This window comes from Stenella coeruleoalba (assembly GCF_951394435.1).
Source record: "Stenella coeruleoalba genome assembly, chromosome: 2".
Lineage (NCBI taxonomy): Eukaryota > Metazoa > Chordata > Mammalia > Artiodactyla > Delphinidae > Stenella > Stenella coeruleoalba.
In genome coordinates, this window is record NC_137147.1 from 132907831 (window position 1) to 132923192 (window position 15362).

At 45.8% G+C, this 15362-nt stretch overlaps 1 protein-coding gene across 1 annotated transcript; it reads left to right on the forward strand.

Annotated features, from left to right (window-relative positions):
- Positions 1-249: 249 nt before the first annotated feature.
- On the forward strand, positions 250-1454 carry IMP3 (IMP U3 small nucleolar ribonucleoprotein 3). Its single transcript, XM_079914850.1, has one exon. The coding sequence runs from the start codon at positions 340-342 to the stop codon at positions 892-894; it is 555 nt and encodes a 184-aa protein (XP_079770976.1). The 5' UTR covers positions 250-339; the 3' UTR covers positions 895-1454.
- Positions 1455-15362: the final 13908 nt, after the last annotated feature.

Genomic DNA, 15362 nt, shown 5'->3' on the forward strand with positions numbered 1-15362 from the left:
CAGAAATCTAAATGAGAGGAAATAATTACGGCACTAGGTGATTAATTCTAGGCGACTTAAAACCGCGCAGACTCGTCTTTGGGGCCTCCCCTCTCGTCCCAGGTGTCCACCAGCGCTCTTTCCCCGCCTCCCTCAGAGAACGCGAAGAAGAGAAGAATCGCGAGATACGGACGCGGGGCGTGGCCCCACCCTGACCAGTGGAAACAGAGGGCGTAGCACTGAGCCTTTCTTTTATTGGCCCAGGGTCCCCAGGCCCAGTCTAGCAGTGCTGAGGCGGAAGTCGCGCGGGCGCCGGAACGCGCGCTGAGCCACGGGTCCTGCAGCGTCCAAGCCGCCGTCATGGTGCGGAAGCTTAAGTTCCACGAGCAGAAGCTGCTGAAGCAGGTGGACTTCCTGAACTGGGAGGTCACCGATCACAACTTGCACGAGCTGCGCGTGTTGCGGCGTTATCGGCTGCAACGGCGCGAGGACTACACGCGCTACAACCAGCTGAGCCGTGCTGTGCGCGAGCTGGCGCGGCGCCTGCGGGACCTGCCGGAGCGCGACCCGTTTCGCGTGCGCTCCTCGGCCGCGCTGCTGGACAAACTGTATGCTCTCGGCCTAATCCCCACGCGCGGGTCTCTGGAGCTCTGCGATTTCGTCACAGCCTCGTCCTTCTGCCGACGCCGCCTGCCCACCGTGCTCCTTAAGCTGCGCATGGCGCAGCACCTCCAGGCCGCCGTGGCATTCGTGGAGCAGGGTCACGTGCGCGTGGGCCCCGACGTGGTCACCGACCCCGCCTTCCTTGTCACGCGCAGCATGGAGGACTTCGTCACCTGGGTTGACTCGTCCAAGATCAAGCGGCACGTGCTGGAGTACAATGAGGAGCGTGATGACTTCGATCTGGAAGCCTAGCGGGTCTTCCCTCGCCAGGACTGCATTTTATTGATGAAGCTGAGACCTGATGCCTGAGATTCTGTGAAGGCGCCCTCCCCAAGAGTGTGTCAGCCAAGAACTTGGCTCCTCAGCTACAGGCCCTCACAGAGCCAAAGGGTACGCCCTTTTTCCACAAAATTTTCTTAGCCTTTGGACAATTGGTAATTAAATGACTGCCTTAAGAGACAATGGGAAGCGGTTTTGCGCTGCCCTGGGGAATTGTTACATTCTTGTACCTGAAACATTGTAGTGTGAAAGCAGTGATTTTTGGCGGGGGGGGGGGGGGGGGCTACCCCCGCCCCCAGCTTTCCTTTCATTTCTTTGTAGCAGGACAGTTTAGTTTAATTTGTAGTTAACCCGAATTCTTGCGCTTGTTCGTGATTAAGCTGTGTACAGATGTTGGAGAGTTTGGTCTCAAGTTTTCATAAAGTGGATGAGATTTTAGTGTTCAGAGTCCTTTCTCTTGTTTAAAAGAATGCTCTCCTAATGCCAATAAATGGTCTAACTGCTCTTTAAGTGCAAATTTCTGTCTGGGTTTCTCACATAGGGTCACATCTATAAGTCTCCCTGGCACAGGAATCCAGAGAAGACTAGAGACAGCAGCGATCTGCCTGTGGGTGAAGCCTGCAGCAGAGCCTGCGTGTGGAAGTTGCAGAATGTTGTACAGGGCTGGGCAAATTTGTCAGTTTACCAATCCCTTCCTCGGAATGAGTGTTTTGGCAGAGCTCTTCCCCACAGGACTTCCTGTTGATATTCCAGCCCCAGGAAATACCATATTAGAGGGCTGAAGTGTTTGCTTGCCTAAGGAAATAATCACCCTGTAGCTTGGCCATCTAGCGGTTAGAAGTGGCCCAGGAGGTTCCTGGAAACTTCTTATGAATGGAGCCCTCAGGAGGCCCCAGGGCTGCCTTCCCGGAGCAGCACCTGCACAGCCTCTGCCCATCACAGCCCGCCATGGCTCCCTGCCCAGCCTTTAATTTAGACAGAGATTAATTCTAATTCCCCAATTGGAATGGGTTTTACTGAAAGAAGCAAAGGATGGGTTGGGAGTCAGGGAGCCTAGCCTGATGACAGTGGAGGAATGTGAAGCAAGAAGATCTGCTCTAATCCACCCCCCTCACTGGAAGGGAGAGTAGGGAGACTACCTCATTTATCCAAGACTTCTACAAGGAGAATAATAGAATGCCAAGACCAATGGATTGCTTTTATGTGTGCCTTCTCCATTTCCCCAGGTGTAAGGCAGCATTTGGTGAAGAAACAAGGGAAGGTGACACTGGGGATGACAGTAATAGCAAATGCTTCTACTGTATGTCAGGCACTAAATGCATTACATATCTTAATCCATTTAATCCAACAATCCAATGACGTGGGGAACCCAATTCTCTACTTTTCAAATGAGGGAACAGAGGCAGAGATGGGTCAAACTGCCCCAGACTGTATAGCCAAGAAGTGGTAAAGCTGGAATGCTCCTTTAAGAGTCGTGTGAACATTGGCACAGCCAGCCCAAGGGATACATCAGGATTTAGAGAGAGTCCCTGAATCAGTTTCTAAGCCAGCAGAGAAGCAGCAGCACTAGCCAACGTTGTTGGTCCCCAACAGGGTGCTGTGTAAAGGTTTGAACAAGGAGCAGGCACTGAGCTGCTAAGCCTTGGCTAACATTCATTGAGGCCCTGCTTGTGCTAGGCTGCCCATTTGCTTTTCCCAACAACCCTGATGGGTAGGTGGTGTTAGTCACACCTTTTCAGTTTGGCACACAGATTTGGGACAAGAACTTGTCCAAGACTGTGGTTCAAGTCCAGGCTCATGCAACTCCAAAGGCCATGTTTTCTTTCAGTGCCATTCCTTTAGGAGAGGAAGGAGAGAGAATCCCATTCATCAGCTCTGGTGGCTAGGCATAATCTTTGCCCATTTGAGGAGGGCTCCCAGGATTAGGGATCTCATGGGGGAGAGTTTGGTGGCTCTAGAAAGCAGGAACCTCCTGCGGCCCTCCAGCTCTCACCAGGCCCCACAGGGCAAGACAGGTAAACGGGTCCCTTTGGTGTAGTTGAATCCTGCCCTTATCACCCAAGCAGATACAACTTCAAAGTTCTCTTGAAGGAAACTGGGTTTAGGAACTTAGGAGTAAAATTCAAGATTCTTCAGAAAAGCTATTCCTTTTCTCCTTTGGGGGAAAATGAGAAAGAAATGACTTACCAGAACGTGTAACCAGAAACTTTGGGCTTTAAAAAAAATAATAAAATTGGGGACATCCCTGACGGTCCGGTGGTTAAGACTCTGTGCTTCCAATGCAGGGGCCGCGGGTTTGATCCCTGGTCAGGGAACTAAGATCCCACATGCCACGTGGCGTGGCCAAAAAATTTTTTTTTTAATTAAAAAAAGAAAAAGGGGGACTTCCCTGGTGGTCCAGTGGTTAAGACTCTATGCTACCAAAGCAGGAGGCACAGGTTCAATCCCTGGTTGGGGAACTAAGATCCCGCATGCCGCACAGGGCAACCAAAAAGAATAAAAAATAAAACTGCAAGACAAGCGATTCAGAAGGAGGCTAAAGCCGGACTGCCAGGTCTGGATTGGGGCTTCTGTGCCTAACTTGCTGTGTAACATTGATTATTTTACTTAGCTTCTCTGTGCCTCCATTTTCCTTGTCACAGATATATGGTAATAGACGGTGGGAGGAAAGAATGCAAAATTATTGTTTAATGGGTCCAGAGTTTCTATTTGGGGCAATGAAAAAAATTGGAAATAATGGTGGTGATTGTGCAACATTGTGAATATAATTAATACCACTGAATTGTACACTTAAAAATGGCTAAAATGACAAATTTTATGTTTTATATATATATATATATATTTACCACAGTTTTTAAAAAGTGAAAAAAAGGGGGGTGGGTAATAATAGTACTGACATTAAAAATTATAGAGAGGGACTTCCCTGGTGGCACAGTGGTTAAAATCCGTTCAGTACCTGGTCCAGGAAGATCCCATATGCCTTAGAGCAACCAAGCCCGTCTGACACAACTACTGAGCCCACATGCCACAACTACTGAAGCCTGTGCGCCTACAGGCTGTGCTCTGCAACAAGAGAAGCCACCACAATGAGAAGCCCGTGCACTGCAACGAAGAGTAGCCCCCACTTGCTGCAACTAGAGAAAGCCTGCACACAGCAACAAAAGACCCAACGCAGCCAAAAATTAATTAATTAATCAATTAAAAATTATAGAGAGAAGTAAATGGCATAATTCCTACAAAGCCCTTAGAGAAGCTCCTTGCATGTGGTAAAACCCCAAAGCTGAGCTCCCCACCTGCTATCTCTCCCCAGGCCCCAGAAGAAGTACAGGGAGCTAAACATTTTACAACAACAAAAAAGCCTAATGGGTTACAACAATGTAAACACAGTGGGCAGCAGGGCAAATTGGTACCTTTCAGGAGAACAGTTTTACAACATGTATCAAGAACCTTAGAAACATACATTATATACCCTTTGACCTAGAACTGCCACTTTCAAGAATTCAGCTTAAATTAATTATGGATATTTGCAAAAAATTAACTACAAGGATCTTCATCACTGTGTTTATAATATAATATAACAGAAAAATTGAAAATGTATCCACAAGGGACTGATTAAATTACTAGATAGCCTTATGATGAAGCTCAACTACTAAAAATTATTGTAGCAAGATAGTTAAGGACTGAAAAAGTTAACAGTTAAATAAAACATTAAACAGTACCAATAGGGGCTTCCCTGGTGGCGCAATGGTTAAGAATCTGCCTGCCAATGCAGGGGACGCGGGTTCGTGCCCCGGTCCGAGAGGATCCCACATGCCGCGGAGCGTCTGGGCCCGTGAGCCATGGCCGCTGAGCCTGCGCGTCCGGAGCCTGTGCTCCGCAACGGGAGAGGCCACAACAGTGAGAGGCCCGCGTACCGCAAAAAATAAAATAAATAAATAAATAAAAAATGGCGTGTAACAAACCCAACCCAAAACTCAAGAGCTAAAACAATAAGCATTTATTTAGCTCATGAATTTGCAGGTCAGCTGGGCACTTCAGATCTTTGCTGGGCTCACGTAGAGTTTGTGATTGAATGTGTGCTGGATTAATGACTCTGCTGACCTTGACTGTGCTTGCCCTTAAGTCTGGGGGTAGGCTGGCTGGCTGTCAGCTGGTCTAGGATGCCTTGGCTGGGGTAACTGTGGCAACTTGGCTGGGATGCATTTGTCTCATCCTTCAGCAGCAGCAATTAACCTGCATGACATTTTAATATTACTCTCAAGTTGCCTGTGGTGGGTATGACTACCCAAGAGAGTGGCTCAGGCACAATGGAAAACTAGCTATATCACCACTATGGCCCCCAGGATGAGGCCCTGCATACAGTAGGTAATTAATAACTGCTTCAAATTCAGCCTCTTTGTTGTGACCAGCTAGGCTGGGATCAAGGTGAGGCAAGGGAGGTACCTAGGGCACTTGTCAGACCCCAAGAATGAGCACCTCCTTACATTTTGCACCCTAGGTCCTAAAACTGTACACTTCAGATTGGGACTTGAACCCATGTACCAGGACTCGAACCCAGCCAAAACCCACGGTCTTCCAACTGAGATCACACACCTGGTTTCAGGACTTAATGAAGCTCAGGCTCTTGATGTCTCATGGCAGAAAGAATTCAGTGAGAGACAAAGTGATAGGTGAGAAGTGGATTTATTTAGAGAGAAACACACTCCACAGTCAGAGTGTGGGCCATCTCAGAAGGTGAGAAAAGGCACCAAGGTATGGGTTGTCAGTTTTTATAGGGATGGGTAATTTCTTTTTTTTTTAATTTAATTTTATTTATTTTTTTATACAGCAGGTTCTTATTAGTTATCCATTTTATACATATTAGTGTATACATGTCAATCCCAATCTCCCAATTCATCCCACCACCACCCCCCCCCCACTCCCCTGCCACTTTCATAGGGGTGGGTAATTTCATAGGTAATGAGTGGGAGGAGTATTCCAACTATCTCAGGAAGGGGCGGGGATTTCCAGGAATTGGGCCACCTCCACTTTTTTTTTTTTTTTTTTGTGGTAGGCGGGCCTCTCACTGTTGTGGCCTCTCCCGTTGCGGAGCACAGGCTCCAGACGCGTAGGCTCAGCGGCCATGGCTCACCAGCCCAGCCGCTCCGCGGCATGTGGGATCCTCCCGGACCGGGGCACGAACCCGTGTCCCCTGCATCGGCAGGCGGACTCTCAACCACTGCGCCACCAGGGAAGCCCCCACCTCCACTTTTTGATCCTTATGGTGGGTCTTGGAACTGTCACAGCGCCTGTGGGGTGCCATTTAGCTTGCTGATGTGTTACAGTGAGCATATACTGAGGCTCAAGGTCTAGTGCAGGTCGACTTGTCTGCCATCTTGGACCCATTTGGTTCTAATCAGATTATGTCATGTCCTCGGGCTATGTCATTCTTTCAAAGGTTGTGCCCTGCCCCCTTGCCTCCTGTTTTCACTCCATTTGCCTCTCCTTAGCTCCAGCCCTGGTGATACGCATGGTGCTCTCAAAGCAAGGGAGATATGAGTACAGAGGAGGCACGGTCCCTATCCTGAGAGGACAGAGGCTACAGTAAGCTGGCTACTTACATCTCTGGGTTCAGCTCTGGGCTCGGCCAGCCCAGCCAGGCCTCATGCTGTGTTTCCCAAGGTCTGGTCATTCTGAACCATTATCACACCATTTGCCATAGCTGCTTCCCACTAGTATTATAGTATAGTAAAGAATTTAACATTGCCCCAAAAGGTCATCGCCCTTTCTTCTGGGAGGTAATCCCTAAACCTTTGGAATGCCATGTCTGTTAGGAGTGTCTTTGTTTGCCTGGGGTCCTTGGAGCAGTCAGATAACGACAATGTGACTAAGGGTAGGGCTCTGAGCCACACTCACAATATGGTGGAGGGCGGGAACTTTGGGGCAGCAGCTGGGCTTCTTGAGGGGGCTGAAAACTGCCCCCAGGTGGACACTTAACCATCTCTGTGCAATGGAGCCCCAATAAAGACTCTGGCCCAGAGATCTTCCCTGGGTGGCAGCACTCCATGCATATAGTCACCCACGGATGCTGGCAGAGGAATGCTGTCCTGACCCCACAGGGAGAGGACGATGCAAGCTTTTCAGTCTGGGCTTCTTCCCTTAGGTGACTTTAATCAGATCTTTTCCCTTTCCCATAACTGAGAATAACAACTTTCAGTGAGTCTTTCTAGTGAGTTATCAAAGCTGAGGGTGGTTTGGGGAGCCCTGTGAATTTGCAAGTGCTGTCAGAAATGAGGACAATCTTATGTTGACTGAACCCCCCTACTTTGCACTTGGCTAACTCTCACAACTATTATTTTCTCAATCATTTTCTTTACGTTATCTTTCTTTTCTTTCAACTTAAGTTTATTTTAAAAGGAAACTGCCCAGGGAAAAGCTTTAAGGATGTTAATCTTCTAGAATCGCACATTCAGGTCTAAGAGAGAAGGCAAGACAAATCACCTTGATGCCTTTGGACTTAAAAGTGAATCGAAGATATATTCTACACCAGTGAAATTACAGAATAAAAGCACTGAAGTCATAGCAGGTGGATGTCAACTGAAGAATGTCGCTCACCATCTGGCTCTACAAGGGTTGAGTCATTAGTCACTGCGGTCGCTGACCTTCAACACACCCTAAAAGGAGTTCAGAGTGGCGATGAGGCATGAGGCACTCCGTGCTCTGGGAAAACTGGCAGAACAGGCCTTCAGATAGTTAGATATTTTCAGGAGAAAATTTTATGAAACTAACTTCTTGCACCTTCCCTCATTTAGAAAAACACTAAAAGCATTAACTAAGGTATGTGTTCCTTGTGACTAGCAGTAGCCTTCTACCAAGATGTGTGCTTAATTGCATGTACCCCTTCTCCAAAATCACATATGTGCTGCCCACCCCTGCCACTACCTTTTAGGAGCAATTCCTTGGAGTTATCTGAGAGGCTGTCTGCTTGGCTACAGTCCTAAATCCCCAAATAAAACAAAATCAGCTCTCACGTTGTGCATTTTTATTTCAGTCAACATAGGTTAACATATCAATATTTCCCCATTAACAAACACCTACTAATACCTGCTTGAAATGAAGGATACATTCCACAGGAGATAACTATAAGCTTTTTTTTTAATTCAAATATAGTTGATTTACAATGTCGTGTTAATTTCAATAAGCTTTTAATATTAAAATGTCTCCAGAGAACTTCCTGACAAACTAGCCAGGCCATTTTCATGAAAATAGGAAAATGAATAAGCATATATCGAATAAGAAAGCAGCTTCAAGGTAACATTGATTTTTTTAATTATAATCAAAGAAAAATACACTTCAAGCATTTTCTATTTCTTTTTTTATTGAGATAACACATACATAAAATTTTACCATTTTAACCGTTTAAGTGTACAGTTCAGTGGCATTAAGGACATTCACACTGTTGTGTAACCGTCACCACCATCCATCTCCAGAACTTTTTCATCATCCCCAACTGAAACTCTGTACCCATTAAACAATATCTCTCCATTTCCCCTCCCCGCAGCCCCTGGCAATCACCCTTCTACTTGAAGGGTGAACATCTACTATGAACATTACTACTCTAGGTATGTAAAGAAAAACTCTTCTGTGTCTCTTCTCTACTCTACTACAACGCTACTCACAGGATACTTACTTCACTTCTGACACTTCCGGTCACCAAATGTGTGTGGCGTTTTTCACACATCAAGCAGTTCTGCAACACAACTGGTTGTCTACAATTCAATTCAGTTCTGACACTATCTATCTAGAGATAATGTCAGATCCCACAGGACTGCATCTCCCCTCCCCAATTGAAACCACTAAGTGTCGTTTCGGGGGGCTCTGAAGAGCTCCGGTCCTTTATGTCTCAGCACAGAAAGAATTCAGCGAGAGACAAAGTGATGGATAAGACGTGATTTATTAGAATAGGATGCTTGTGAAGCTTACAAGCGGGTGGGTGGGTGCCATGCCCTGAGAACATAGTGAGCTACAGTTTTATAATCAAAGGAAAAGTGGGGAGGGGGAAAAGACCATTTTCTTCGTCATTCTTGAGTAGACATCAAACTTCCATCATCAGCTCCTCCTCCAGGTTGGGCAGGGGAGTTTTCTTGTCCCTACATGGTCAGGCTAGGACTGTCATGGCACTATGGAAAAATTATTTCAAGTCTCAGTACTATGAGGGTCTTTCACTTTGAAATGTCACCTTTCCATAAATTATTGATTTTTATGTGTGTAGAGAGCATGTCTTAGGGGTCATTCACTTACTGAGCTCACTTGGCAGGATGTGGGTCTCATGCCACCACTGTTTTATTGTTTGGGGGCATGTCTCATGCTTCTGTTGCATGGTTTGTTGCTAAGCAAGCCTACTTGGTTTTGTGGTTAAGCAAACCTGCTTTTCTGAATGATCATTAACTTACAGGGGTCTCCCAAGCTTTTTTCTTTACTTACAATCCCTAGTGGAGTTAACTATTTAATTACCTACTTTGTCCCTTTACTCTGCCCCATCACAATTTCAGGTGCCAATTAAAAATCTAGGTTATTATGCATGCTTTTGGATGGGCTGGCTATAAATCAGAGGTTCCCATGACCCCCCTTCCTGGCTAATTTGCTAGAGCCATTCACAGAACTCAGGAAAACGGCCTACTTATTAGATTGCCAGTTTATTATAAAAGGATGTGGGATTTCCCTGGTGGCGCAGTGGTTAAGAATCCGCCTGCCAATGCAGGGCACACGGGTTCGATCCCTGGTCTGGGAAGATTCCACATGCTGCAGAGCAACTAAGCCCGTGTGCCTCAAATACTGAGCCTGCCCTCTAGAGCCCATGAGCCACAACTACTGAGCCGGCATGCTGCAACTACTGAAGCCTGCGCGCCTAGATCCCGTGCTCCGCAACAAGAGAAGCCGCAGCAATAAAAAGCCCATGCATCGCAAGGATGAGTAGCTTCCGCCGCAACTAGAGAAAGCCTGCACACAGCAACGAAGACCAAATGCAGCCAAAAATCAATCAATCAATAAATAGAATTTTTAAAATAAATAAACAAATAAAAGGATATAACTCAGGAACAGCCAAATAGAAGAGAAGCATAGGGCAAGGTATGGGGGCAGGGGCACTGAGCTTCCATGACCTCTTTAGGTATGCCACCCTCCCAGCACCTCCACATTTTCAGCAGCTCAGGTGCTTTCCAAACCTGGTTGGTAGTTTTAAGATTTTTAATGGAGGCTTCATTACATAGGCATAATTGAGGATTATGATTAAGTCAACCTCCAGCCCCTCTCCCCTCCCTGGAGGCATTAGACTAAAAGTTAAAACCCTCTGGGACTTCCCTGGTGGTCCAGTGGTTGACTCCCCTTCAAATGCAGGGGGCGTGGGTTTGATTCCTGGTCAGGAACTAAGATCCCACGTGCTGCCAAAAAAAAAAAAAATTAAAACCCTCCAATCTCACATTGGTTCCCCTTGCAACCAGCCCATCCTTAGGGGCTTTCTAAAAATTACCTCACTAACTTAAATTCAGGTGTGGCTGAAAGGGAGCTTGCTACAAATAGCAAAAGACATCTTTATCACTCTACTCATATAGGAAATCCCGAGGGTTTTAGGAGCTCTGTGCCAGAAATAGGAATAAAACCAAATGCATATTTCTTACTAGAAATCACAGTATAACAAATTACCTCATATAAGTGGAATCATACAATATTTGTCTTTTGTGACTGGCTTATTTAGCAACATGTCCTCAATCCACATTGTAAGATGTCTCAGAATTTTCTTCCTTTTTAAGGCTGAATAATATTCCATAGTATGTAGTATGCATACACCACATTTTGTTTATCCATTTATCTCTCTATGGACACTTGAATGCTTTCACCTTTCGGCTATTGTGAATAATGTTGCTATGAACCTGTGTGTACAAATATCTTTTTGAGTCTCTGCTTTGATACTTGGGGTATATACCCAGAAGTGGAATTTTTGGATCACATGGTAATTTTATGCTTAATTTTTTGAGGAACCACCATACTGTTTTCCATAGTGGCTACACCATTTTATATTCCCACCAGCAATGCATATGGGTTCCAATTTCTCCACATCCTCACCAATACTGAGTTTTGTTTTGTTTGTTTGTTTTTTAATAATAGCCATCCTAATGGGTGTGAAGTGGTATCTTACTGTAGTTTTGATTTGTCTTTCCCTAATGATTAGTGATGAGCATCTTTTTATGAGCTATTGGCCATTTGTATATCTTCTTTGGAGAAATGTCTATTCAAGGGACTTCTCTGGTGGTCCAGTGGCTAAGACTCTGTGCTCCCAGTGCAGAGAGTTGGGGTTCAGCCCTGGTCAGCATCCCATATGCTGAAACTAAAGATCCTGCCTGCCACAACAAGGACCTGATGCAGCCAAATAAATAAATAAATAATTTTTAAATGTCTATCCAAATAAAAAATTAAAATAAACAAAACTAAAAAAGTCTATCCAAGTCTTTTTATTTTTTTTAATTTTTTATAAATTTATGTTTTTTATTATTTATTTTTGGCTGCATTGAGTCTTCGTTGCTGCATGCAGGCTTTCTCTAGTTGCAGCTACGCCTCGTTGCAGTGCACGGGCTTCTCACTGCGGTGGCTTCTCTTGTTTCAGAACATGGGCTCTAGGTGCGCGGGCTTCAGTAGTTGTGGTGCGCGGGCTTCAGTAGCTGTGGCACACAGACTTAGTTGCTCCGTGGTATGTGGGATCTTCCCGGACCAGGGCATGAACCCGTGTCCCCTGCAGTGGCAGGCAGATTCTTAACCACTGCGCCACCAGGGAAGTCCCTCTATTCACTCTTGATAGTGTCCATTTTTGTTGTTGTTGTTTTTGGGTTTTTTGTTTGCTTGCTTTGGCCACGCCAAGCGGCGTGCGAGACCTTAGTTCCCCAACCAGGCCTCAAACCTGGGCCCCCAGCAGTGAAAGCGCAGAGTCCTAACCACTGGACTGCCAGGAACTCCTGACAGTGTCCCTTGATGCACAAAAATTTTTAATTTTGATGAAGCCCAATTTATCTACTTTTTTCTTTTGTTGCCTGTGCTTTTGGTGTCATAACCAAGATATCATTGGCAAATTCAATGTCATAAAGATTTTCCCTTGTGTTTTCTTCTACATTATAGTTTCAGTCCTAGTTTTTTTTTCAGTTCTACTTATTTCTTTTTTAAAAAATTAATTAATTTATTTAATTTATTTATTTTTGGCTGCGTTGGGTCTTCGTTGTTGTGCGCGGGCTTTCTCTAGTTGTGGCGAGCGGGGGCTACTCTTCGTTGTGGTGCGTGGGCTTCTCATTGTGGTGGATTCTCTTGTTGCAGAGCATGGGCTCTAGTCATGTGGGCTTCAGTAGTTGTGGCTCGCGGGCTCTAGAGCACAGGCTCAGTAGTTGTGGCACACGGGCTTTGTTGCTCTGTGGCATGTGGGAACTTCCCAGACCAGGGCTCGAACCTGTGTCCCCTGCATTGGCAGGCGGATTCTTAACCACTGCACCACCAGGGAAGCTCCAGTTATTTCTTAATATAACTTTTATTTGAGAATAGTTTTAGATTTACAGAGAAACTGGGATGATAGTACAGTGTTCCCATGTATCCCACATCCAGTTTCCTTTATTATTAACATCTCGGGTCAGTATGGTACATTTGTCACAGTTAATGAACCAGTAGTGACACACTATTATAAACTAAAGTCCATATTTTATTTATTCAGATTTCCTCATTTTTTACCCAATATCTTTTTTCTGTTCTGGGATCCTATCCAGGATACATTATGTTTAGCTGCCATGTCTCCTTAGGCTTTTCTTAGCTTTTGCAGTTTCTCAAACTTGCCTTTATTTTATTTTTTTAATAAATTTATTTATTTTATTTATTTTTGTCTGTGTTGGTCTTCGCTGCTGCGTGCAGGCTTTCTCTAGTTGCGGCAAGCGAGGACTACTCTTCATTGTGGTGCGCAGGTTTCTCATTGCAGTGACTCCTCTTGTTGCAGCGCATGGACTCTAGGTGCGTCGGCTTCAGTAGTTGTGGCACATGGGCTCAGTAGTTGTGACCTGCAGGCTCTAGAGCACAGTCTCAGTAGTTGTGGCACACGGGCTTAGTTGCTCCGCGGCATGTGGGATCTTCCCGGACCAGGGCTTGAACCCGTGTCCCCAGCATTGGCAGGCGGATTCCTAACCACTGGGCCACCAGGGAAGTCCAAACTTGCCTTGATTTTGATGAAGTTGATAGTTTTGAGGAGTTGATAGTTTCAGGCATTTTGAACATTGTCCTTCAATTGGACTTGGGCATTTTGTGGGTTTTCATCCTTATCTGAGGTCAGGGCCCTGCCTCCTGGGTGTATCTGTGTTGACACTGTTTGTTCTCTCAAGGTTTTTCTTTTCTTTCCTTTTCTTTTTTTCTTTTTCTATTTTTTGGCCACACTGTGTGGCATGTGGGATCTTAGTTCCCCGACCAGGGATCGAACCCATGCCCCCTGCAGTGGAAGCACAGTGTCTTAACCACTGGACTGCCAGGGAAGTCCCTCTGAAGGTTTTTCATTGGAGCTGCTAGCTGAAGCTCACAGCTGTGGCTCTGCTTTAATCTGTAGTTAGGGCTGAATTGAAGAATGTGGATTTTATCATTTTCTCTTTCCACAAAACTTTTTGTATCACTACCGTAAATGGAAAAGCAGTTGCATTTGGAGCAAACAGGTAAAAATAAACACAAAGGAAACAATAGTGTTATTCATTATTAGCTGGCTACAGTTGCTGGCTGAAAGCACTAAACCCGAGATAGGCTGTCCCTGACTGGGTGCTTCTACGCACCACGCTTCGTGCTATCTCATGGAGTCCTCACAATAACCCCTGTGGGTACTATTATTACGACCATTTTATAGATGAGGAAACTGAAGTTCAGGGACAATAACTTGCCCAAGTCACAGAGTTAGTAAGTGATGGAGGCAGTTTGAACCTAGGTCCCTCTGTCTCCAAGTTCCACACACCTATGGCTTAGAGCAGTGATTCTCAAACTTGAGCGGACATCGGAATCACCAGGAGAGCTTGCGAAAACAGATACTGCCCATCCCCTCTGAGTTTCTGATTCAAGAGATCTGGAATGGGCCTGAGAATTTGCTTTTTTTTTTTTTTTTTTTTTGGCCACACTGCACAGCTTGTGGGATCCTCGGCAGTGAAAACTTGGAGTCTTAACCACTGGACTGCAAGGGAATTCCAGAATTTGCATTTCGAACAAGGTCCCAGGTGATGTTGGTGCTGCTGGTCGGGCTGTCACACTATGAGAAGCATGAGCCTTGTGCCTATAGCCCAGCCCTTGGCACAGAGCAACCACCACTGAAATGTTAGATCATCTGCCAACAGCTGAGGGGCAGAGGTTGGACCAGCTGCAGGGAAGGGTGGGCAAAAAAGAAAGTGAAGTGGAGTCTTAGCTCTGCAGATGACTGGCCCCGTGACTTGGGGCACATCCCTCTCCTGCTCTGAGCCTCACTCCATCTCCTCTCTGTAATAAGAGGAGGCTGAATCAGATGGCCTCTAATTTCTGCCCTGAAAGTTTCTGATTTGGAGGACAGGAAATAAAAAAAGTGCAGTCTGCACTTACAAAGAGACAGAGAAGAAATTAGAGGTGCTTTGCCTGGCCCAGCATCCCCACCCCTGACTCAGGATGAAAGCTGTGCAAGTTTGGTCTTAGCATCTGAGAATGGGCTCCAACTACCTGGCCCTGGGGAAGTTTCCAGAGGATAGCCCTCCTCCCGCCCCCATCTGGGGCTGTGACTCTTCCCAGCACAGAGGGGCAATGTAGAGATAAGCCAGGTCACCCATTCAGCTCACCAGCTGAAAATCAGAAGTGAAACTAGACCTCTTAAAATATAGAACAGGCAATGTCCAATAGGGTAAAGATTAGGACTTTGGAATCAATAGGGCCTGGATTAAAATCCTGGCCCCATTGCCTTCTGGATGAGCTGCTTCAAACCCTTTAATCTGGGCAAGCAGTTTTATCTGCAGTGAAGAGCTTCTCTTGGGCTCACCTAGAGGTTGATTTATTGATTTTTTTATGATGTAAGTAAATCAGTAAGGGAAAGGTTATCTTGGTTTTATGTTTGTTTGTTTGTTTTCGGCTGCACCACGTAGCATGTGGAACTTCCCTGACCAGGGACGGAACTTGTGCCCTCCACAGTGGAAGCGCGGAGTCTTAACCACTGGACCACCAGGGAAGTCGGGGAAAAGTTGTCTTGTAATAAGAAGTTAAATACTAACAAAACAACATTTTTGAGGACTTGGTCTGTGCCAGGTATTATTCTAATCATCCGACGTGGATTGACTCCCTTAACTAACTATAACAATCTTATGAGGTAGATACTAGTATTAGCCACATTTTACAGAGGGGAAAACTGAGGCATATGGAGGTGAAATAACTCCACCCAGGCCACAGAGCCAGCA

Excerpts from the sequence above, each read along its gene's own strand:
- IMP3 (XM_079914850.1), top strand. The coding sequence starts at position 340 with ATGGTGCGGAAGCTTAAGTTCCACGAGCAGAAGCTGCTGAAGCAGGTG.